General features: G+C 38.2%; 1 protein-coding gene across 1 annotated transcript in view; it reads right to left on the bottom strand.

Moving 5' to 3' along the window:
* The window catches only part of diaph3 (diaphanous-related formin 3), a 373414-nt gene that overhangs the window by 323708 nt on the left and 26071 nt on the right, over window positions 1-23635 (bottom strand). Inside the window, exons 2-3 of the mRNA XM_053513323.1 lie at window positions 14399-14431; window positions 2880-3050 (exon numbers count right to left, since the gene is read on the bottom strand). Of these exons, the coding sequence (XP_053369298.1) occupies window positions 2880-3050; window positions 14399-14431 (204 nt within the window). The remainder of the gene's footprint in view (window positions 1-2879; window positions 3051-14398; window positions 14432-23635) is intronic.

Here is a 23635-nt window from a genome sequence, read left to right as displayed (position 1 = left end):
ACATCATTCCGCAACGAGAGGTGAAGCGCAAACAGGCTTGAAAAATGACCACTCTGGGCCCCCTCATAAAAGACCACCGCCGTCAGCTGGCTCAGGCTCTCGCTCAGTAAAACAACCACCTCCCGGGCAAAGCCCACGAGACTCTGCCTGAGGCATGGACCCCCACCCACCGGGCCTCCGAAAGAATTCAGCGACTAGGGGGAAAAATCCTCACTTCTCCTAGCTCAGATTTTAAAGGGAGAGGAGATCTGGCAGCAGGGAGACACTGTTTCTCCTCTTTCAAAGCTGCCCAAGAGGCCGCTATGTTATGTTCAGGGAATCAGTCCCAAACGCCACTTCCCTAACACAGTCTCCCAAGCACAATCATCTCCCCACTCTCCTCACATACAAGTGTATCTTTTCAAGTTATAAACCCCAGTTGGGGCGTCTTAAAATTTCTCAGGGACTTACAGCTTACTTACAGGGACTTCAAACCAATAAAGAGTTTTCCTGTTTACAATGTTGCAAAACAAAAATGCCCAGTGCCATTTATGAGGCTGCAGGGGGCAGCAGACCCCTTTTGGTGCTCAATGTGAGTCAGGTGGCTTCTTACTTTTTCGAGTGGCGCGCATGCGCAGTCTCGACATGGGAGCAAAACACAGTCGCTATGGGATACCGACTACAGTTTCGCTAAAAAGCCACCGCGCTTCTCTCCCGTAGTCAACATCATGGTGTCGGACAATGCCGCAGCTGTGCTACGGGAGGAGATAAATTCTCTTCTGAGCAAATGGGCGATTCAAGTGGTTCCTCCTTCGGAAAGGAACTCAGGTTGGTACAGCTGTTATTTTGTCGTTCCGAAAAGAGGGAGAGGACTGCGTCCTGTTTTGGATCTGAGAACACTGAACACGCTTTGAAGAATGTATAAGTTCAAAATTCTTAAACTGTGGCAGCCGCTAAATGCAATAGGCCCGGGGGATTGGTTCACTACGATCGATCTCATGGATGCTTACTTTCATATAGCGAACTTTCTGCGCCACAGAAAATTTCTGAGGTGTAAGAGTTGTCTAGAAAGCTTGTTTCTAGTTTTATTTTACTACCTCTTTTTTTTAAAGCCATCTTTTTTCGACCAGCCCTCGAGGAACCTACTGCTCTTGTGGCCATTTGCTGCAGAGGAGAAGAAAAGGACTGCTGCAGGCTGGTAAACGATTCATGGCCCCGTACCAACCCAAGGCACAGTGGATACTAACAGCAAGAAAAAAAATAAGTGTCACAATGGGCAAACTGAACATTCGCTGTTGCTTGTATAATGAAGACAAGTAGTGAAAAAGTTGTAACGCTAGTCTGTATTCTAATTCTGTAAGGCTGGTCCTCCTTGCACATACATATATGTATATATACATTGCCTGGGCAAAAAAAAAAAAAAAGAAAAAAGATTAAGATTAAGATTATTGGGCTGCATCAAGCAAAGAAAGCATTACAGATACTGAAATTAGGTTAAGAAATAAACAGTGTTAGTAAAACCTAGAAGGATTGTGCTTAACTGTGAACTTTGTAGAAGAAATGCAACCAGAGGAAAAACGTTCAGAATATGATCAGAATCAGAAGTCACTCAAACGTTTGGTGAGACTTGACATGGTTCGGAAAAAAAATAATAAGATCGACAGTAGAAATCAGAGCTGTGTTTAATGGTAAAAGTAAGAGCATTTCCACACGCACACAGTGTGACTAAAACTCACAGGATTGCGACTAAACATTGCAATGAAGCATGAAGATCTGGAGCGATGGAAAAAGGTCATGTGATCTGATGCGACCAGATTGAGCCTATTCCAGAGTGATGGGCATGTCAGGGTAAAAAGGGAATGGCATAAAAGCGATGCACCCATCATGCTTAGTGCCCACTGTACAAGCCCCTGGAGGCCATGTGTTATGATCTGGGGTTGCTTCAGTTGCTCAGGTCTAGACTCAGCAACTGTATGCGGCAATAAAATGAAGTCAGCTGACAACCTGAATGCCGTGAATGACCAGGAGATCACATCTATGGAGTTTTTTTCCCCCTGATAATCCAGGGATTTTGTGAGGATAAGGAATTGGACATCAGCTTGCATTACGTTTTTAATTCTATCAATTTCCAATAGTGTACAAACCCAAATGTGCTAGACGCCCTAATCAACATTTACACCACTTTTAAAGAAAAATATTATATTCAGCCATGTGGAAGTGAACATGTGGAGTGTTATGTCTTGCTTGGCCTTCATTACATCAGTCATTAGGATCTACGATCGACACCAGATTTCACTTGCACTACTGGATGCCTAATGGTTTTGGTTGTGCTTGGTGGTGCAGCAGTTGCTTCATTGCCTCACAGCTCCATGGCTCCAGGTTTGATACAGAGTTTGGGTTACCGATCATGTTTTCTTCATAGTCTCGTGGGTTTCCTCTAGATTCTTAAGGTTTATCACTGCTAGCAGGCAGACTGACTTTACCCCAAGGTGTGACTAAGTGTGTGAAATGCACCATGAGCTAGACTGCCAAAGGTGTACACATTCCCTTCTTATACCCAGGTCTCCGAAAAGGCTCTTTAAATCAAAAGAATACAGGTAGTTAATAAAGCAGTACCCTTCTGGGTGGATAGAGTAGGCTTTCTGTCATATATTCTCCTTAGTTATGTATAACAAACTTAATATAAATTAGAACTAGAATAAATTCTGGAATTTCCTTCAGGATCAATAAAGTATCTATCAATCTAATAAACTTAATTAAGTCCTCACACTGAAGTGACATCAGTGATCCTCATGCACTTTGCCTGTGATTTTTGGCCACTAAGTAAATAAACAGTATGTGACAAGTATGACATTCTTAATATAGAAACTTAAAATGACTTGTCGATTTGTTACACTTACCATCATTTTCTCGAAGAGAGCAAGAATCTCCTTCTCTGAAGTGATCCTGGAGGACAGGTCCTCAACCTCGGACGAGTTGGACCAGTCATAGGAAGACTGCTTGGTCATGTGGGCAAGCTGTGTTCTCTCTTTCTTACTGCCTGGGATGCGAATACTTGCAAATCGGTCCCGCTGGATTAAAACAAACAAAAAAAATTAAATTAAATAAAAAAGGAAAACTGAGATGTAAGGTATTCCTTGTTAAAGTCGGGAAGAGTTGGTAAGCTCATACCATGATTAATGATATAAGGGGTGGAACAATAGTCTGGTTAGGATTCAATTCACAAAGCAGACTTCTTGATTCAGACTAAATTAGATTCTCAGAACATATATACGAGGAGAAGACGGCTTTATTTTGTCGCAGCATTATAACATTCTTTTGCAGGGTCAGTTTTAAGAGTTGAAGGTAGCTCAGTGGGTAAGGCACTGGGCTATGGTCCAGAAGGTCCCAGGTTCAAACCTCACCACCACCAAGTTGCCCCAGGTGGGCCCTTGAGCAAGGGCCTTAACACTCAACTGCTCAGATGTATAACGAGATAAAATATTTAATTCGCTCTGGATAAGAACGTCTGCCTTGATCGGTACCGAGTTTCTGTTTGCAAAGTTGTCAATTTAAGCCCTGCCTCCACCAGGTTGCCATTGTTGGGCCCTTGAGCAAGGCCCTTAACACTATCTGCTCCACGGGCGCTATATCATGGCTGATTCTGCACTCTAACCCCAGTTATGAGAAGAGAGTTGACTGTGCAGTAATGTACGTGTAAGAAATAGAGCCTTCCTGAAATAGAACCATCTGATCCAAAAACCTTTGACAAAATTTAATATGAATACATAATCAATCATAAACAATGCATTTTTGTAATACAGGTTTACCATCCTTAAAACTAAACTATAAAACTATAGTAATCAATTAAAATAATCTCAAAAATGCCAATAAATAAATTCTGCGATGTGAAGTCAACAGTGTAGCGTTCACGTTATTGATCACACGAGTCTCCACTTTAGCTTAATCAAATAAAAAATAAAAAAACGTGTGAAATGATTAAAATGGCACATCTGACAGAGACCTGGTTGCCTGTCCGGTGAGGCCCTGTAGCCCTGGATTGATTTATACCGAAAGGGGTATACACCCACATCACAAAGATAATGATTTTTCTAACTAGATTAGATTTGTCAACAATTATTCAGAGTATCTGTTTGCTCTCCTGATCCCTTTAAAGTTTCACCTGCGGGAAGGTGAGATGTTATTCCTAAGTGCTGATACATTTTGTTTTTTTTGTTTTGTTTTTTTTTAAACGTTAATAACCCTTATCTTTCAGAGAAGCTTAAATTACCGACACTTATCTTCGAGTATTTTTCTAGGGAGACCACCCGGTGTGTGCTGATGTGATGTGCTAGAGTCTGGTTTCATCATCACCAGTGACACAGAAGTGAAATAAACCGTATGAAGGTAAAAATATATATATTTTTCTAAATATTTCAAAAATATACATAGCAAATTAAAATTAAAAAAAATAAAAATAAAAAAGCTTGCCAGTGTGCTGTGGTGTGTTGTGCTGTGGGATGCCAGGCAACAGAATCGTCAGTCTCGACAGCTTAATTTGGTTTGCGGCTGCCCTGAAGCTCGTATCGCAACTTTGAGTGATGGTGAGGATCAGTTTAATCACGCCGCGTCTCCGTCCACAGCGAAAGGACGGAGTGTTTGCTATTCAGACCTCATTAGCAGGGAATAAATAAATATAGACGTGAAATCAGAGTCTTGACAGCGGTAGCGGCATCTGAGCACATGTAATATGGGCTGCTTAGGGGAAAAAAAAAAAAAGATGAAGTGCTTTTCAGGGCTGTTTAGGTGTACGTACGTCTGCGGCTCACTCGCCCACAATATCCTCCTCTTTCTTCCTCTGAAAGAGCCTTTGATGTTACTACTAATGGCTCCATTTCCTTTTATTCCTTCTATCCACTCCATCAGGCACCTCTTAAGTAATTCTGCCTGTACCTCTGAAACAAAAATCCACCATATTCAGCCATCCAGTGCCATATCCCCCCCACCACCACGGGAAAAAAAAAACTCCATTACTACAACACATCAAACACGGTCTAGAAATCATCACCCTACGCTCATCCGAAAGCCATGTCTACGCTCATTTATCACCCTGGAACACAGTCTCGCTTCAATCGTAGCGTACACGCTATTCATCCGGTCGGGTACATATATATATATATGCATGCCGTCCATCTGGCGGTGTAAAAGTGTCTTGCTCCAGTCTGTGTTCCTGCTGAGCTGAACACATAATAAAAGCTGATTATCCTATTTCAGTGACTACTCTCCCTCTGGCATTAAAAGTCTGTGTGAATCAATAGCGACCAAAGGAAAACAAAAACACATTTGCCGATCGATAGGAACGAAAGAAAAGCCACATATTACATGTGAAAAAAAGAAAAAGAAAAATTAGAACAAAGATGAACAACGGGGAGTGTGGAATAAATAAAAGCCGGCTCAGTGGGTTTTGGAATTAAAGAAAAGGAAGATTTAAAGCGGAATTGATAGGAGATGATAGCAGGAGCTAAACCGGACATCAGAAAGGACTGTGGATTATTGGGAATGAGGATGGATCACTGTGATAAGAAATTGTCAGCAGAGTTTCAACTTGATTGAGATTTCCATCGATGACTGGTTTAAATGAACACCGGCATCTCAAAGTCCCTCTAGTAAAGTCTATCAGCTCTGTGGCCATTTCGGCAGCTGGTACTGTCGGTCGTAAAAGACCAGGCTGCTGGACAGTACAGGAGAATGGTGGTGAAAACCGTGCACACTGGTAATAAATGACATTCCACTTCATGGCCAAATGTTTGTGAACACTGATCATCTATAAAGACTTGGGAAAATGTTGACAAATGAATGGTAAATGTTGCAGGCTGAGAAAGTTGCAGGCTGAGCACTCTTCTTTTAAGTCGTTGACAAAAGACACACACACACACACACACACACACACATACATACACACAAATACATACATATATACATATAGGCCTGTCACGATAACAAATTTTGCTGGACGATAAATTGTCCAAGAAATTATCGCGATAAATGATAATATTGTCGATCTGAGACCATTTTCATTTAGAATAATAATAATGGCATAATAATGCACATAAAACAAAATGCACGTAAAAAAAAATTGCACTTCAAAAAATGCATTCCATATGCAAGGCTCAAAATGCATTCCATAACAGGCAAAACTGCCTGTTAGGACCTTTGTAAACAAACAAACAAAAAGCCTCAAGCCATATGCAAAAAACTTTTGAAAAATGGTTTTATATATATATATATATATATATATATATATATATATATATATACAATCCAAGCTGTGTATTAAGGTCTGCTATTTTTATTTGATGAAAAAAACGCCGTTTTTTTTTTTCAAAGCTTCAAATTGATTCAGTGTCTTCTATTTGTCATCATAATTTGTTAATTAAATATATTTATTGTAGGCCTATCTTATGTTTTTTATTTATATTATTTTATTGTTTTTTTCTGTTGTCACTATCAGAAATGCTGCAGGTGTGTAAATTTTATGTGAATCCAGGTTCTGTAACTTCTGTTGTTGATCTGTTCTGCATGTTTCGTTTGCTCGTTAAAATAAACCCATGATTTTTATTTTTAACGGATCACAGACACGTGTCAATTTAATTTTTTACTTAATGACAATTTAATACTATAATCTTATAATATTAACGGATAAAAATCGGATAACAAGCGGCGGTTGTCGGTCGGTAAAATGAACCGAAATGAGCAGATTATATAAATATTTTATCTGTAAATTGAACACCACTCACCAGTATTAGACTGTGTTGGGGGAGATTAGCCGGCTTTTCGACGACACTAAAGGGCAGCATCTCTTTAGCAATCAAGCGAACTACACTGTCGGTGAGTGCACACCATTTTGCACTGTCCTGTTTGTACTTTGTTTGTCGACTAAATGCCCCAGTTATGGTGCACTGTCGGGAAGACGAAGACGGCCCGTCTGTTGTAACTTTTTTTTTTCCCCATCTGGAAAAACTGCAACAGATGATTGTGTTTAAGGTGCATGTGCATGTTTGTTGTGTTACCGGTTTTAGTTGATACTGTTTTGAAACAAATGCGACATACCGGCTCCCTCAGATTAAGTGGTTCACCACGGTCATTCGGTTTGAATCCGAAGTGCTCCCACACGGCAGCTGTCGCGTTTGGCTTTGAAACCAATTCCATGTCACAACTTGCGTCTCATCTTTTTGCTCTTCTCTGCAGTCGCCTCAAACACTCCCGCCTTCTCACACAAAGTCCATGTGACTGACAAGCTCCGCCTCCCCACACAAAAGACAATGCAACTAACAAGAGGGTTCGCTTCTCCTACGCTAAGGAAACGAGAGTTGTCATTCAGTCGTTTAGTCGCGGATAACAAAAAAGTATGCAAATGAAATTATCGCAGCCGGAAAAATTATCGAGGTCATTTTTTTAATCGTGCGATTAATCGATTTATCGACTATCGCAACAGGCCTATATACATACACACACACAGTGGAACCTTGAATTATGAGCATAATTTGTTCCGGAAGCGGACTTGTATTCCAAAACACTTGGATACCAAAGCAAATTTTTCCATAGGAAATAATTGAAATTTTAATTATTCATTCCACAGCCCCAAAAAAATAATACATAAAAATAATTAACACAAAATATAAAGTAAAAATAAAACAAATCAAACACAAAATAAAATATGTTTCACACACACACACAAGTGGTCACAGTAGGGATGCACCGAAATGAAAATTCTGGGCCGAAAACGAAACCGAAATTTTTGGATGCACTTGGCCGAAAACCGATACCGAAAATGGCTTCATTAAAAAACATGTTTAAAATATTTTCTTTTTGTTTGTATTTAAAAAATGTTGCATATTGCAACTTTGCTGTCCTCATCTGAAACTTTGAAGTGCTTCCAAACCGCCGACATACTCCGTGTTTGATGCGTAATGACAGCGCGAACGAGACGGGAGGATGGGAGAGGCGTGGCGACAATTTCGGCTTTTATTTTCGGCGCTTTCTTACGTTTCGGCCGAAACCGATAATGCTATTTCGGCCGAAAATTTTCGGCGGCCGAAATTTCGGTGCATCCCTAGGTCACAGTGTTATAGTAAACAGTACACGCATCCAAAACAAGAAGCGCTCGGTGGTACTCCAAGGTACTCGGTGCTCTAAACACAGACTGGCTCGTTTTAAATCAAAATTTATTAAAAATCTTTGCCTGTCTTGCGTAACACTCGCAAACCGCGTTACTCGCAAAACCGAGGTTCCACTATATATATATATATATATATATATATATATATATATATATATATTTATGTGTGTGTGAACATACATACATACATACAAATACATACACGGGTAGTTCCCGACTTCCGAACATCAGCTGACAGAATGGCGTCCAAGATTCACCTTGCATTGTGAGTAACTTAGTTTGCAGTCTACACCCACTCTGTCGGACTTACGGACAAATCCAACTTACGAACATGCTTCTGAAACGGAACTCGTTTGTAAGCAGGGGATAATCATTCTTTATAAAATGTTCTGTTTAATCCTTGCTGATATCGCAGTAAGTGTCATATAAAAGAGTGAATCCAGTGCCTTAAAAAAAAAAAAAAAAAAAAAAACACCTGTATGCAGTCCAAAAAGTTTACCTAAAGCATCGAGTAAAACTAGGGCATTAATTATACATTTTCAAAAAAAAAAAGAAAGTCTGAAATTACAAGATCCCCTACACCTGTGACGGTAAAACTAGGTAATTTCCGCTAAACTCATGGTGGTACTTGTTCCAGTTAGCCGACCCTGTTCCACCCCTCCCCTACGAGACAGAGATTGTGCCTGAGCGAATATGGCCAATCAGGGAGCAGAATATTAAAGCCCGCTCACCGAAACCAAGACAAACCACCAATAACACCACCAAAAAAAAAACGCCTCAGAGACATGCACAGTAGCCAACGTCTTGTTTTTGGATTAATAGACACTAATTTTCTGATACAGACCTTAAAAGACATTTTTCGATTTGGGTTTGTCTAAATATAAATCTGGAGTGGTCTCTGGAGTGTTGTCTACCTCTTCTTCACCCTTGCAGAACAGTCCCAGTGAGTAACGTTGGCTTCTGTCAAAGTGTGTGTTAACTTATAATTTAGTTCAGTATTCAAGTGGCCTAAAAATAAGCACAGAAAGCTTTCATACACACACTCTTTCACATTATTATTTTTATTTTTTTTTTAACAGGAGTTCGTTTCTGCATTCAAATGTATTCTCTGAATTCTTTTTTATCTAACCCCTTCGGTCTAGCTACGGCTATACCATGTTCCCTTAATAAGAGAACGATGAGTCACTAGGCTATTTGCCTATAAAAGCATAAAAGACTGAAATGCCCCATTCAACATTTGGATGCCCGAGAGCATTGTCATCCATTAACATGCAGACCAGTCAATTGACGAGCTCTCCAGAAGCTGCATATTTAAAGCTCTAGCTTTTTAAACAATCTGCTGCTCAGCCTTTAGTGTATCTGTCGGGAGATTTTTTTTATTTATTTATTTTTCCCTCCCATCACTGTCATAAATCCTGTTTAATCTCCCCTATGCAAACTCTCCTCAACAGGGCTGGTCAGTGGCATTCAAACATATTTTATGGACGTATGGTACTTCTGAAAGTCAAAGTTAGTAGTCGAATATTATACAGCGTGCGCACATCAATTACTCACTTAACATATTAATAAGCTGACATAGCGCTCTACTTTAATGTAATTGTTATGCAAATGCTAATTTCACAAAACTATTATTAACCTGCTGGAGTAAAACAGCAAAGCCACACCTTGGCATACACACTGCACTGGCACAAATAAGACTAAATTACGTTCTTAATTTTCTAACACAATTATACTCAAATTTTTGGTACATGAAGTAGCTAGGACTGATTCCAGGAAGGACTTGGTTTAAGCATCAGTGCTAGCTTCTGACTTCAGATTTCCCTTTAACTTTATTCTGATGATTTTAATTTATATAAATGTTAACTAATGTTCTCAAAAGTAATCTCGAAACAATTTTTTTTAACTTTGACACTGGTTTTAAGTATTTAACTTCATTGCAATAGAAGCTTTAAGTGTGGCTTGGGAGAAATTTCATCCATTCTCCCTGGCTGATTTGCTTTAGGACCTTCAAGTTGGTTTGATGTTTGGAAATAAAGCCATAGACACTCAATGAGACCTATATGTTTTTAACTGCTCTGGCTTCTCTTCGGCTCAAAGGTGAAAGGTGGACCAATGTATTTAATCCCATCGGTACAACCGTGGTAGGACTTCCGGTCAATATTCAAATACTACAGGCAACTTGGAAACCCCAATTAGACTAATCTGCATGTTTTTGGACTGTGGGAGAAAACCAGAGAATCCAAAGAAAACCCAGCAACCATGGGGAGAACATGCATATGCATATGACCCGACGTGTGAATCGACCCAGGACCTATATCCATATATATAAAAATAAGTCCCGCCACCGCCGCCAAAGCTTCTCTTATAATATCCCTATGTTTTTGCAACCACCAGTGGTGGCGTTTATTGAGAGATGGTTTGCCTTAAGATTTGCACCACACACAGCGCTTTCGAAACTTGCTGACACACACTTTTAGTATGGAGATCACTACACTTAGATGAAGTTTAAATCTATCCATTAAATGATTTATAAATTACAACTAAAAACACACCTTATTTGTTTAATAGCTGAACATACAGTGCCTTAAGAAACAACCCAAACTACTTAATTTTAATTATTTTAATTAATGGCATATTTTTTCCACATTAATAAGAGGGGAAAAAATATGGAATTAACTAATTTTAAACACACACACAAAACTAGTATTTTATTGCTCCTCCTTGGGCTTTTATAAAGGCCTGAATTCTTTGATGCATGGACTTCACTAATGAAATATTTATGAGTCTTCCAAGGAAGACATGCGCTGCGTGCCGACTGAACGTTCTCTTCTAAAAATGAAATAGCTAGTGCACGTCTATGCTTCCTAATAAAGGTTTATTCATGGGAATAAATTCCCATGAACGTTTTAGGAAGAGTTGCGGGTAGACAAAAAAAAAGCACGATTATGACGGATGACGCCGAAGCGAGACGACGGATGGTGAAGCAATGAAATAGCTAGTGCACATCGACTATACAAACCAGTTCTCTACCAGACTACGTTCATTAGTTATACATGGAGTGTGAAATTTAGCACTCGTACCCTGTACTACTCATTACTAAGGAGAATTCAGTGAGGTGGCAAATCAGAGGCGGATCGCTGTGAAACCTCTTTTGGACGCACATTCGGCTGTAGAAAATTCGGCACAAGAAAATAAAGCGTGCCACAGATTGGTGTTATTTGGTATTGCTATGCAGGCACATTCCTTTTTTTAATTAAAACAAAATGTATCAGAAAGTTAAACAACAACAACTTGTATACATCTATGCTTTCATAAAAAGGTACTGTACAAGTTTGGTCAAATTCCCATAAACACTTTAGAACTTGCAGTTAGCGGATTTAACCTTTCTCTTTTTGTTTACATTTATTTTAGAAATTGTCTTTCTTTTAAGAAAAAAAAAAGAAAATGAAATAGCTAGTTCACATATATTCTCCATCAAACTTGTTTGAACTTTCTTGGATAGTTCGTTGACATGTGAATATCTTTTTCTTTTTTTATTGAGACCCAGATTGTCAGTCGTCATTGCGTTAATACATTTTTTTTTTTTTTTCGAAAAAAAAAAATATATATATATATATATATATATATATATATATATATATATATATATATATATTTAGCCAACTTCACTCTGGCAAGATGCATTATCATCCAGAAAAATGTCTTCACCACCACCAAACCTATTTTCTATTGATGGAATTTCCAGTGTACACATGTGCCTTGACCGTCATCTCCCCGGTCCTTTTCCTAACGTGCAGCTCCATATCATACATGAGTGAGAAAATTAAATTGTTCTCTTTAGACATTAGAATTGCACCAAACAGACTTGATGATTCGTCCTCTTTACTCCACTCTAACCTTGTAGTCGTCTGTTTAGTTGTTAGATCTGGTTTTCAAATTCCATTTTACAAAGCGTCAGACACACACCTTTTGCCACACTCCGTGTTGGAGTTCCTTCCTGAAGGATTTTAAAAATGTATCATTATTTCCATTGGCAAGTCTTTTGTTAAAGCCATGTTTTAGTCCAACGAGTCCAACGATTTAAGGTTTTTAAGTATTATCTCTCAACTGCAGACTCATTCGCATGTTTCGATTTTTCCAAATAAATATTAAGGTGATTTCGAACCTTTCATAACTTTATTTGTACAGGTTCTGCCCTACTTACAAACAAGTTGCGTCCTAGGAGCCGTCCATAGGTCGGATTTGTTCTCAAGTCCGACAAAGTGAGTCTTGTTCGCCTTTGACATGAATATAAAATGTAAAGCATACTAAGCCACTTAACTAAATCGCTGTTCCCTTACCTAACAATGTCATCATGTGGCCAAAAACCATAATCCCAAGGAAATTAATCTCACAAATGTAAAAAGTAACAGTGTTGTCTCTGTGGCTTTAAATCGTGGGGGGGAATCCCAGACATCATTCTGTCTCTGAGTTGTTTTCCACTGTATTGGACAACAAGGATTTTCCAAAATTAGAATTATTCCCCATCAGGACATCTTTATAGGACGGACATCTATTATCGTGCTCCCGGACCGATTCACTGAAATCGCTAAGACAAACTTATTTCTCCCGCACCCCCCAAACACAATATACCAGACTTTAGACATTTTATACATTCACTTACACACTAAGAATTTTGCATAGAATTGTTAATATTGGTATCTGGTGCACTGCACGGTATTTTTTTTGTACAATACATGTGAGCTACTTCTGTGATTAAACTGGAAGTAGAACATGCTGTCCATTTATATTTGCGGAAATTCGTAACTCGAATGTTTGTATGTCGGGGACTGCCTGTAGCCAGAATGTTTAGCTTGCATTAGAGCGATTATGCAATTCAATCTATCATTTGTTGGTCGATTCAATTAACTGAACTAATAGATCAGATTTTGACTCAGATTTGACTGACACTTTTTGTAATAAGTAATTTAGCTTTGCTTTAATTTTTTCACTACAAACAAATTTTTTTTTAAATATTATTTTAAAAAATTTATGGTCTGAAACTGACAAATTTCTTACAAATATCCCACAGCTTTTACAGAAAATAGAAAATTGCTTACATTTTCTGCAAATACTACAGTACTATAGTGTTTTGTAAGACTATCGTGTGTTCGTGTTTTAAGTTTAAGAGGCGGTTGGTGCAATACCACCACCTACTGGACTGGAGTGTGGAACAGAAGATTAGCGGAACTGCCATTTACAGAATCAACATCACAAGCTACACAGCATTTCATTTATTAGACACTTTCAGTAGTTTTTTAAAACATTGAAAATAAATCTACCCATGATTCATAGCCCTATTTTGTATCATATGATTGACTCATTTATTTGCTACAAAGTAAAAGTGATTGCCCGGTGTACCCGTACTCTCCTCTCAGTTACTGCACTTCTTCAGAGTTACTGTTGGCCTTGCTGTGGCTTCCTTCACCGTTATGTTTATAAGGAACGACCTCACCTTGCGGGTGTTTGGGAAGTGCGATACAACGCCCACTTTCTCACTATCCATTTGTCCTTACCGGTGTATCCAACCTCATAAACATAAATTAACACTTCATTCCGAAGTTGTAAAGCTAAGGTTCTATGGTGGCTAAGATATTCTATTTTAGACATCCTTAGCCTTGACTTCCGCTCCTGTCCTTCAAACTGACCATCTCTTTTATGAGACTTAAATTCGTGTGGTTCTGTCTAGGAAACGGGAGCAGATTTAATATCCCAGACTAAATGGGTCATCATTAAGACAATACCTACATTCAGCGGGCGCTTCCGGGCGCCTTGGGAGGGTGAATACTTATTTAAGCAGCACTGTAGGGAAAACCCACCCAGGAGACTAAATGCACTCTTTCACACTTTCAGCGAGATTAAACCGATGAGCGAGCGTAGAGCATGTTTAATCTCAAGGTCAGTCAGAAACACATGCTTCTTGATGTTAGAACGTCTTTATTAACAGTCAACCAATGCAAAGTTAGTGGTAGAAAGAGCTCGGAGAGTTACTGGACAAGTGTCCGCTGGTGGATTTGGATTACCACGAGAAAAAAAAAAGGTATTAGGAAAAACACTCTTTAATTAAAAAATAGGTAATTAGCTATTCATGCAGTTACACCACAAACTTTTTAAAAGTTTTATATATATAAAAATAAAAAAAGTTAGTAGTAATAAGTCAGTCTTCATGTTTGGTTAATAAACAGACGGAGCAACGAGAAAGACGAATAAAACAGCTCTTACCACGTCATCGGTAAGTGTTCTGATGTTTAAGGGCTACAAACAGAGAGAAACAATGTGATTAGGACATTAAAAATTAAAAATAATTAATAAAAAAAGAACCAGACCTTCACAGATGTATAAGAGTATGCTGAACACAATATAATCTTCTAAGCAGAAATGATTCAATGTAGAACAAGAAGTTGACAATTTACAGGATTAGCACGTCATTCATAAACGCTGTAGCCTGAGGAAGTACACGAAACCACCAGACAATTCTCAGACACCAGCACTACATTAGGCCGTGATCCCTCACTGGACTGAGAGGAGGAGGAGGATGATGATGAAGACAATGATGGAGTGCATGTGTGCACTGACAGAAACCGACTCCAAACTGATGTCACACTACAGCACACTGAGGCTGCATCCTCCCTGCTCGGATTCTGCAAGTCAGGTTTGTTGACTATATTCAGATTGTCAGATCCGCACAGAGACAAAGAGAAGATCTGATTATATCTTATTTACGTTTGGTCTTGATTTTTTTTTTTCTCTTTTTATTGCTGTTGGAAATATTGTAATTGCAAAGGTAAAGTTTAATCAAATTCACTCAATTACAAGACTGTGAGAGCCTGAGAGAAAGAAGGACAGAGAACAAAAGGGAAAGACAGAGACGGGAGAGAGGATGGACAGATTATAAAGAAGGAGATCTAAAAAAAAAGAGAGAAACAGGATGGACAGACAGCATAAGAGAGAGAGACAGTTAAATACTGTGACAGAGAGAGAACGACAGAGAAAGTAAGAGGGACAATGAAAGACAGACAGAGAGAGAGATTGAGAGAGACAGACAGAGAGAGGTGGAGACAAAGACAAACAGAGAGAGTGGGTAAAAGAAAAAAATAGAAAAGGAGGCAGGAAGAAAGAAATAAAAAAATAACATGGGAAAGAAAAGAAATTATCTTTCTACTCAGACAGACAGGCAAGGAGAGACATAAAGAGAGACAAACACTTATTTTATTCACAAAGAGAAAGACAGAGAGAGATATGGAGAAACAGAAATAAGAAAAGAGAGAGAAAGACAGAAATTCTCTGATTATTGTGATACAAAGAGAGACAGGGAGTCGAAAGAAAGAAACAAACAGAACCTCTCTCTCTACTTAGAGAGACGGACAGAAAGAAAAAGAGAGAAAAACCAAAAGAAAAAATGTGGGGGAGAGACAGGAGTGTAAAAATGGAATGAGAGAGATAGACAGACTGAAACAGATTTTAAAAAACTTTAGCGAGTAAAAAACAAGTAAGAAAGAGAAAGACAGATAGAGAGAGAAACGGCAGGCAGACAGACAGAGAGAAAGACATTCAAACATTGTGAACTAGAAAGAGACAGAAAAAGCGAGAGAAACATAATGAAAGAGAGACAGACAAAGACTCAGCGAGAGAGAGGGAGACACTCTCAGTTATACATGGCAAAGGGAGACAGCTAGAAATAAATAGATATAAGGAGAAAAACAAAAAAGAAAGAAAGAAAGAATATTCCCTCTACTCAGATGGAGAAACAGAGGAGAAAGAAAGAAAAAGAGAGTGGAAGACATACAGCAAGGAAAAAAGTGAGGGAGAGAGACAGACAGACAAACATCAAAGAGAGAGAGAGACAGACAGACAGACAAACATCAAAAAGAGAAAGAGACACACAGTCAGACAGACAGACAGGGCAAACTAGAATGAGAGAGAGAGAGAGAGACAGATTAAGACAGCGAAGGAAAGCAAGAGAGAAAGACGGACATATGGACAGAGAGGGACGGAATATAAGCTATTTTATTAAGGCTGCAGAGCTTTTTTTTTTATTATTTCTTTTAATTTCAGATTTTATTCAAACTGTCCCTGGTGTAAAGCGTTCCTCTTGACCTCTGGTCCATTGTTGATGTGTCTCGCTGCTGTTTGAGTTTCAGTGTTTAAACGAAACCTCGGTCTGAGTGAGAGACAGATAACTGAACTCCAAACCATAAACCTATTCACTCTCACAAGAGGAGCTTGAAAACAACACCATCGTCATCACACACACATACACACACACACACTCAAAACAACAGACGTGTCCTTCTCCCTCCACACCGGGTACTTCAATGGACATCTGAAGCCTCATATTCGACAGTCTGTGTGTGCGCGTGTGTACGCACACGTCGATCAATAGCAATGACCACGATTAGCATAAACGCACAAATGTCTGCCTGTCTAATAAAGTGTGTGGGATTAATATTTGCATTCTGTTTAGTGAGACACAGACGGACGTTTGTCTTGGGGGGACTGGGGGTCTGATAAAACCTCTCGAACCTATTGACCTGTGCTTTTCTTAACAACACTATTTAACACACGTGTAGTCTAAGTTTTTAATGTGGTGAGCCCCGGGCCTCACTCCAGTGATCCTCATCATCCTATAAAGTCCAGAGTCAGGATTAAAAAAAAAAATCTATAAAATACAAGAGAGAGAGACTTTCTCAGACAAATTTCTGCAAATTAACAAAAGATAAGGAATTAAAACCCGTCTTAGGTGCAGATTACACAGTAAGCCGTGTGGCAGAAGGTCAGAGCCTGAGGGACAGAGACAGACAGACAGAGAGAAAGAGAGACAGAGAGACGTACACCGACCGTCCAACACGCTCAAACACACTCACCTGTCGGCTATTTATTAGCGTAACATTTTCTGTTTAGTGCAGAGACAGTGCGTGCGTGTGTGTGTGTGTGTGTGTAAAGTTATCCCAAACTACCTGCTGCTTTAGCAACAATGTGGCTTATAATATTCAGGACAATCAATCACTTTAGAAATTAAATTTAATTGTTAGAGATGGAGAGCGAGAAAGAGAGAGAGAGAGAGAAAGAGAGAGATGATTCTCTCTCACTTCCATTTTTATTCTGACAGAAAGAGAGAAGGATAGAGAGAAAGAGGAGACACAGCGAGCATGAAAAGGAAAAAAAAATCCTCTTTATTCAGATCGAAACAAACAGGTCTAAAGAGAGAGAGAGAGAGAGAGAGAGAGAAAGAGAATGAAAGAAAAGATTATTTTTTCATAAATAAAAAGCCAGAGAGAAAGAGACAGAGAGAGAGAGAGAGATGGGGAGAAATCAAAATAAGGAGATAGAGAGAGAGAGAGAGAGAGACACACTCAGCGAGGGAGAGGGAGACACTCAGCGAGAGAGAGGGAGACAATCTCTCTCTCTATTCAGGCAGTTATACATGGCAAAGGGGAGACGGAGAGAAATAAACAGATATAAGGAGAAAGACAAAAAAAAAAGAAATAAAGAATATTCCCTTTACTCAGATGGAGAAACCAAGGAGAAAGAAAGAAATTGACAATAAAAGAAAAAAATCTCTACTTTTTTTAGACAGATGAGGAGAAATAAAGAAAGCAATAGAACAAGACTTGTTTTATTTACAGACAGAAAGGAAGAGAAAGTTGGGAGGAAACAGAAATAAAATAAAAAGAGTTAGAGAGAGAGACAGAAATTTTCCAACTCTGTTCAGGCATTAAGACAAGCAGATGGAGAAACAAGGAAAAACAAACAGAAATAAGACCGAAAAGAAAGAGAAAACAATTTAGCGAGACAGGCAGAGAGCGACAATGCAAAACAGAAGGAGAGGCAGACAGAAAGAAAGGAAAAAAAGTCATTTTATTTATAGAGAAAAAGGCGAAAGGAGTTAGGGAAAGAAGGGGAAAGAGAAAGAAGAAGAGATAGAGAGGAAAAAAAAAGAATCTCTCATTCCTTACTCAGGAAGCGAAACATGGAAAAAACAAATCGATATACTGTGAGGGAAGACGGAAATGAGAGATAGAAAAGAAAAAAGAAAGAAAAAAACTCTCTATATTCAGACAGAGAGACAGGCAGAGAGAGAGACAGAAAGAAAAAAGAAAGAAAATCTCACTCCCTTTTCCTTAGACAGATAGAAACAGAGACTGAAAAAAAGCAAAAGAAACGAGACACAGACATGAGACATTTTTTTTTTTTAATTCAGAGAGAGACTGTGACTAAAAAATAAAAAAGAGAGAGAGAGAGAGAGAGAGAGAGAGAGATGTGGCAGACAAATAGAGAGTGAAAGAGAAAGAGATGGGGATTTCACACACAGTCCTTTTTAAAGGAACCGGACTCGATCCTCTTAAAGCGGGCCGAGAGTAAAGAGGTTCTGGTTCTTTTGTCGTCACATAGTGAGCTCATCTGAAAGTCTGTTCACACTGCAAGTTCCTCTCAAATTCTCAGCCGGGGTTCGTGCACGTGATCCGTCTACGGCAAGCCTGGATGGGTGAGGTACAATAATGGCAAAAGTCTAAGCCGCCTCAATGTAAAAAAAAAAAAAAAAAAAAAAGGTTTAGTAACAAGTTGCACCGCTTTTTTATTTTTTATTTTTTTTAAGTTTACTCAACTTTAAAAAAAAATTGCTAAAAGTTTGAGGTCCTGTGATTGCATCAAAGGGATGGTAAATTGCTGGATCAACTTGGATATTTTTTTTTTATTTTAGTTTTTTATCTTATTCAGTTTGTGTTTGCAAGCAAGTCAGTAAGTCAGACACAAAGTGTTTGTTACATGTCAATAAATTCGGTTCAAGGGTCTGAGCTCGTTTGGAGTTTTCATGTAGGCACAATAAAACGCTGATTATTTACTCCGAGTTCATTGTGAGGGCTGAAAAGGACTGGCAGATAGAGAAAGACGAGAGAAACTGAGAGAATAAATTGCTCTCTGTCGCTCTGGACGTTAATGCACGTCGATGGTGTAAATCCACGACTGCTGTAAAGACTTTACGTGTCTCCTTCTGCTGGGACTCCAAGTTATCTGGTGGGACTTTTTTTTTTGTTTTTTTTTTTTTGTTTTTTTTTTTAAAAAAAAGGTCAATCAATATAGTAATGTCATGAAATGTTTTGACTTGGTCATCAAACTGAAAAATAAATAAATAAAATAAAAGCATAATGCCCCTAATAGACAAACAATAACAATCTGTCAAACCATAAATGTGCGACTCCATAAATCAAGCCCTTGACAGTCAGTCTGGAGCCTGAACAATGTGCCATCACAAATACGCAACGAACAACAACGTTAAGAATTAAAAAGCCGGCCTGGGAATCGAGTCACAGCCATTGGAGTTTGACATTTTGTCATTTGCTTCAAAAAAAAAAAAAGAAAAAAAAGAAAGAAAAAAGAAAAAAAGCTAATGCACACACACACACGCACAACAAATTACCATTTACAAAAAAGTCCTGTGTCAAAAGACTCGCATTTCTGTGCCACAAGTAAATGAGCATTGTTCATTTGTGACATGAACGTCTGAAACAGGGAAATGTCTGGACTTTGGATTGACGACCAAATTACACCCATCTGTTCCCACTGGCGTGTCATATTTCTGAAACACTATGATGGAAATATTTAAAATTATAACATAACTTATATAAAGAAGGGAAAAAAAGGGTCTGCAGACTCTCAGCTCTCGGTGTCAGCTTCGAAAAAAAACAAACAGCCGTGGGTTATTTAATATTCGTCCTACACATCCCGTGCAAACATATCAGGCTCGTTCCAGATGGCACGCCTTCTATAAATCAGTCAAATTTCCAATCTACATTTTCCACAAGCTCCCTGAAAAGAAAAAAGGAGGGAAAAAAAATGGAGGTAAACACTGGGCTTGTGGGAGGTTCCCGCCTGCATCGGCCCAACTTCATTAATAAGGTCAAAACAAACTGACACGCCACAGAATAAACCTGTGGAGCTGCAGATCAATCAGCGTGCCTGTGTGGCAGAAATGCCCTTCATTAAATCCGAATGGGTCAAAAAAAAAAAAAAAAAAAAAGGCAACAAAACACCTTCAATAATGCTGCTACATGCATGATTTATTTAGTGAAGAAAACACATTAAAAACTGTGGGAGAACATTCGTGCCACATTCATCATTCTGCGAGCGGATGCCTGCCTGGGTTTGTAAGTTTGAACTGTACGTTTTTTTTTCCTCCTATGCAATTGCATTCCTACATCTTAGCCAACAGACAACAGCACATACTTAACTTTCTGAAAATATAAATAAATGAATGAATGAATAAATAAATAAAAGCCCGGACAGGTAAATCCTTTTAGCACTGATGTGAAGGAACACTATTAAACTGAATTACTACTTAACGCAATGAAAGCTACAACGTCGAACGTCCCAGGATGTGAACTCATTTCTCCGGCCCTATAAACACTTTAATGACAGACAGATTTATACAGACAGAAGAAGACTGTTGACTTTTATTATTGGAAAAAATAAATCTCCCATATAAATATGATTTACTATTTTAATGACATTAATATCTTAGAGTTTTTAAAAATATATATACAGGTGGACTAAATCGGATGATGTTAGCGCCACAGTCGCCGTCTTCTCAGGCGCGAGGATAGAATCTGTGAGCCATAATGAGGAGAATAAGGATCTTATATTTATGAGTTGGTAAGTCACAATAATAAGATAAGTCAATTATGAGTTAAGTCGTAATTAGGAGGGAACATAATTATGAAACAGCGAGTTATAATTAAGAGATTGTTAGTCGAGATTATGAGAAAGCAAGTTATCATGATGAGACATAAGTTAGAATTACAAGATCTCAATCTTATAATTGTTATATAGTAAGTGAAATATGGTTTTTGATTTCTTTTCCTTCTTTGAACGGAACACACTTCCAAAAACTTTGGTTTTAAGAAAAATGCCCAGTATTATATATATAGTATGAAATTTCTCAGAGGAGAACCGTAAGGGAACTGGGAAGCAAAGCAGATGCAAATACTGTCTGTGAATGTAGCTTGAATATATTATTTCATCTTGCAACATTATAAAAAAAAAAAGAAATATAAAACTTTCTGCCAAACCAGCCAGCTTGCTATTTTGCACACATTTCTCATCACCAAAATTCAAAGTATTATTTCATTTAACCTCTGTTATTAAATATGTTAAATGATTCGTTCCTTTTAAGAATAAAATGAACAAAAACGTATTAACTGGTTTTGCACAATATTTCTCTGTAGCTCAGATATCCAATAACAAGAAGGCAAATGATGGGCATCATTGGACATTGTCTTTTTAGAGGCCTTGTTTTTGAATAAGGGCAGAGAGACTAGCTGTATTTGGCAGGCATATCAAGTTTTTTGTTCTTGTATTTGTTTTTAATATTTTAAAAAGTTCACATAAAATAAAAGCGGAGAAAAAAAAGAGCATCTGGTTACTAGGGATGGGAATCACCAGGAACCAACCAATACAATATTATTGTGACATCTAGGTACTGATTCAATGTGGAATGCTGGAAATTCTGCAGCCAGTTTTATGTTCATTCTCCAATGGAACAGTGATAAATGTAAAAGAGTTTATGGGAACGTCATTTAAGTCCTGTTTGGACCGGATTAATTTTACATGAGCAGGTGATGTAATCTGTAATCTTAATCTTTTGTTGATCGATTCAATTACAGGTAGTCCCCTACTTACGAACGAGTTCTGTTCCAGGAGCACGTTCGTAAGCTGAATTTGTTCTCAAGTCCGACAAAATGCGTTTTATACGCCTTAGACAGAACTATTTCCCAGTGTTTTAGTCTGTGAATATAGAATTATTAAATAAATAGAATTATTATTAGCTTTACAGGACAGTCACGAGAGCTACTTCTGTGGTTGAACCGGAAGTAGAACCGTGGTCTGTTTGTATCTGTGGAAATTCGTAAGTCGAGTGTTTGTAAATCGTGGACTACCTGTAATTGAATCACTGGGGCAATTTTCAATTCAGAATTGACTTACATTTGTTTAATTATCAAGCAAAAGAATTTACAGACGTTAAATTGTCTAATGAATTCCTCAAAAACATACCACAGCTTTTGCAGAAAATGTAAATTGCATGTATCTTCTTCAAATACTCGATTTTTGTGCCATAATAGCCATTTTCTATTTTGTGTTTAAGGAGAGTTGACGCAATAACTAATAAAAAATATTATCTCTTTTTACAAGGCACATCATTTAAACAACACAAGTTACACAGCATTAGTTTTTGAAACTTCTAAGAAACCTGTAAGAAATGCAGCTGTGTAAAACGATCCAGACAGCAAATCAAATTGAAAATTGAAACATCCAAGAATCAAATTGACTGCAAAGTCTACCTACAATTCACAGCTCCAGTAATCTTTGGCACTTTAGCTTTATCCAGATTTATGTAGACACGTCAAGAAAGATCAGCTGGTTATCTGACGTTCTATAAAATGTTGGCGAAGTTAAAATGCTTTCTGCATTGTCAGTAAAGGCTGCATTGTGTACTGTCAGAAATAGAAGTCGTCACTTTGTCCTTAGAGTGAAGAAGCACTCAGAAAAGGCATCTTTTCTAAAATTTCTTGCCGAATATCAAACCGCATTGCATCAAATTCTAAATATGTAGTGCTTTCACAAATAAAAATAAAAAAAAACAAGTCTGGGTCTCAGAATGAAGATCTTCTGCTCATCTGTTTTAGTTATGATTAGACTTTAGACACATTTTAGTTTCAACACCTCGTTGTTAAAAGGTGTACAATTTCACTAACCTGCAAAATTTTCACTGCGTTTGGCTTTCCCCTATATATATATATATATATATATATATTAGGGCTGCAACAACTAATCGATAAAATCGATAATTATCGATAATGAAATTCGTTGTCAACGAATGCCGTTATCGATTAGTTGGGCTGCTCACGTCACTGAGGCGCGCGACCACAAGATGCACAAATACACACAGATACACAGCCGCTCGCGCAATGGAGGTTACAGGAGCGCCTGCAGGATAAAGCGCGCGCCCCGAGTCCTTCAAGGTTTAATAGCAATTTACATTAAACGCCTCTAAAAAGACGGTAACCTGCACGCTATGCAAGACCGAGCTTTCACCGCATGTCATGCACGAACACTTAAAGAGATAACATGTTGGTGTTACGGATGGCGAAACGTCAGCAGGGTCGGTAAAAACTGTATCTCTTATCGTGTAAAAGTTGTAAAGTTTAAGTGCTTTTGTTTAATCTGTTTGCTAACTTCGGGACAGTCGCGCTAGATCTGTTCACGTGCTACTCGCTAGCATCACATTGCGCAATCACCTCATGAGCAATAGTGATTAGTTAAATGGCGTTATTTTAGATTAGCTTAAATTACACGGTGCGAATAACAGTAGAATATTACATTTAGTGATTGTTGTGGTTTTCAGCGAATGCAAATAACAATTAATTTGTGACTATTAGCTTTTTGCATTTCTACAGTTTTTTT

The sequence above is a fragment of the Clarias gariepinus genome, chromosome 15 (assembly GCF_024256425.1).
Source record: "Clarias gariepinus isolate MV-2021 ecotype Netherlands chromosome 15, CGAR_prim_01v2, whole genome shotgun sequence".
NCBI lineage: Eukaryota > Metazoa > Chordata > Actinopteri > Siluriformes > Clariidae > Clarias > Clarias gariepinus.
The sequence above is the reverse complement of the archived record's forward strand: the minus strand, read 5'-3'. Positions and strand labels throughout refer to the sequence as shown.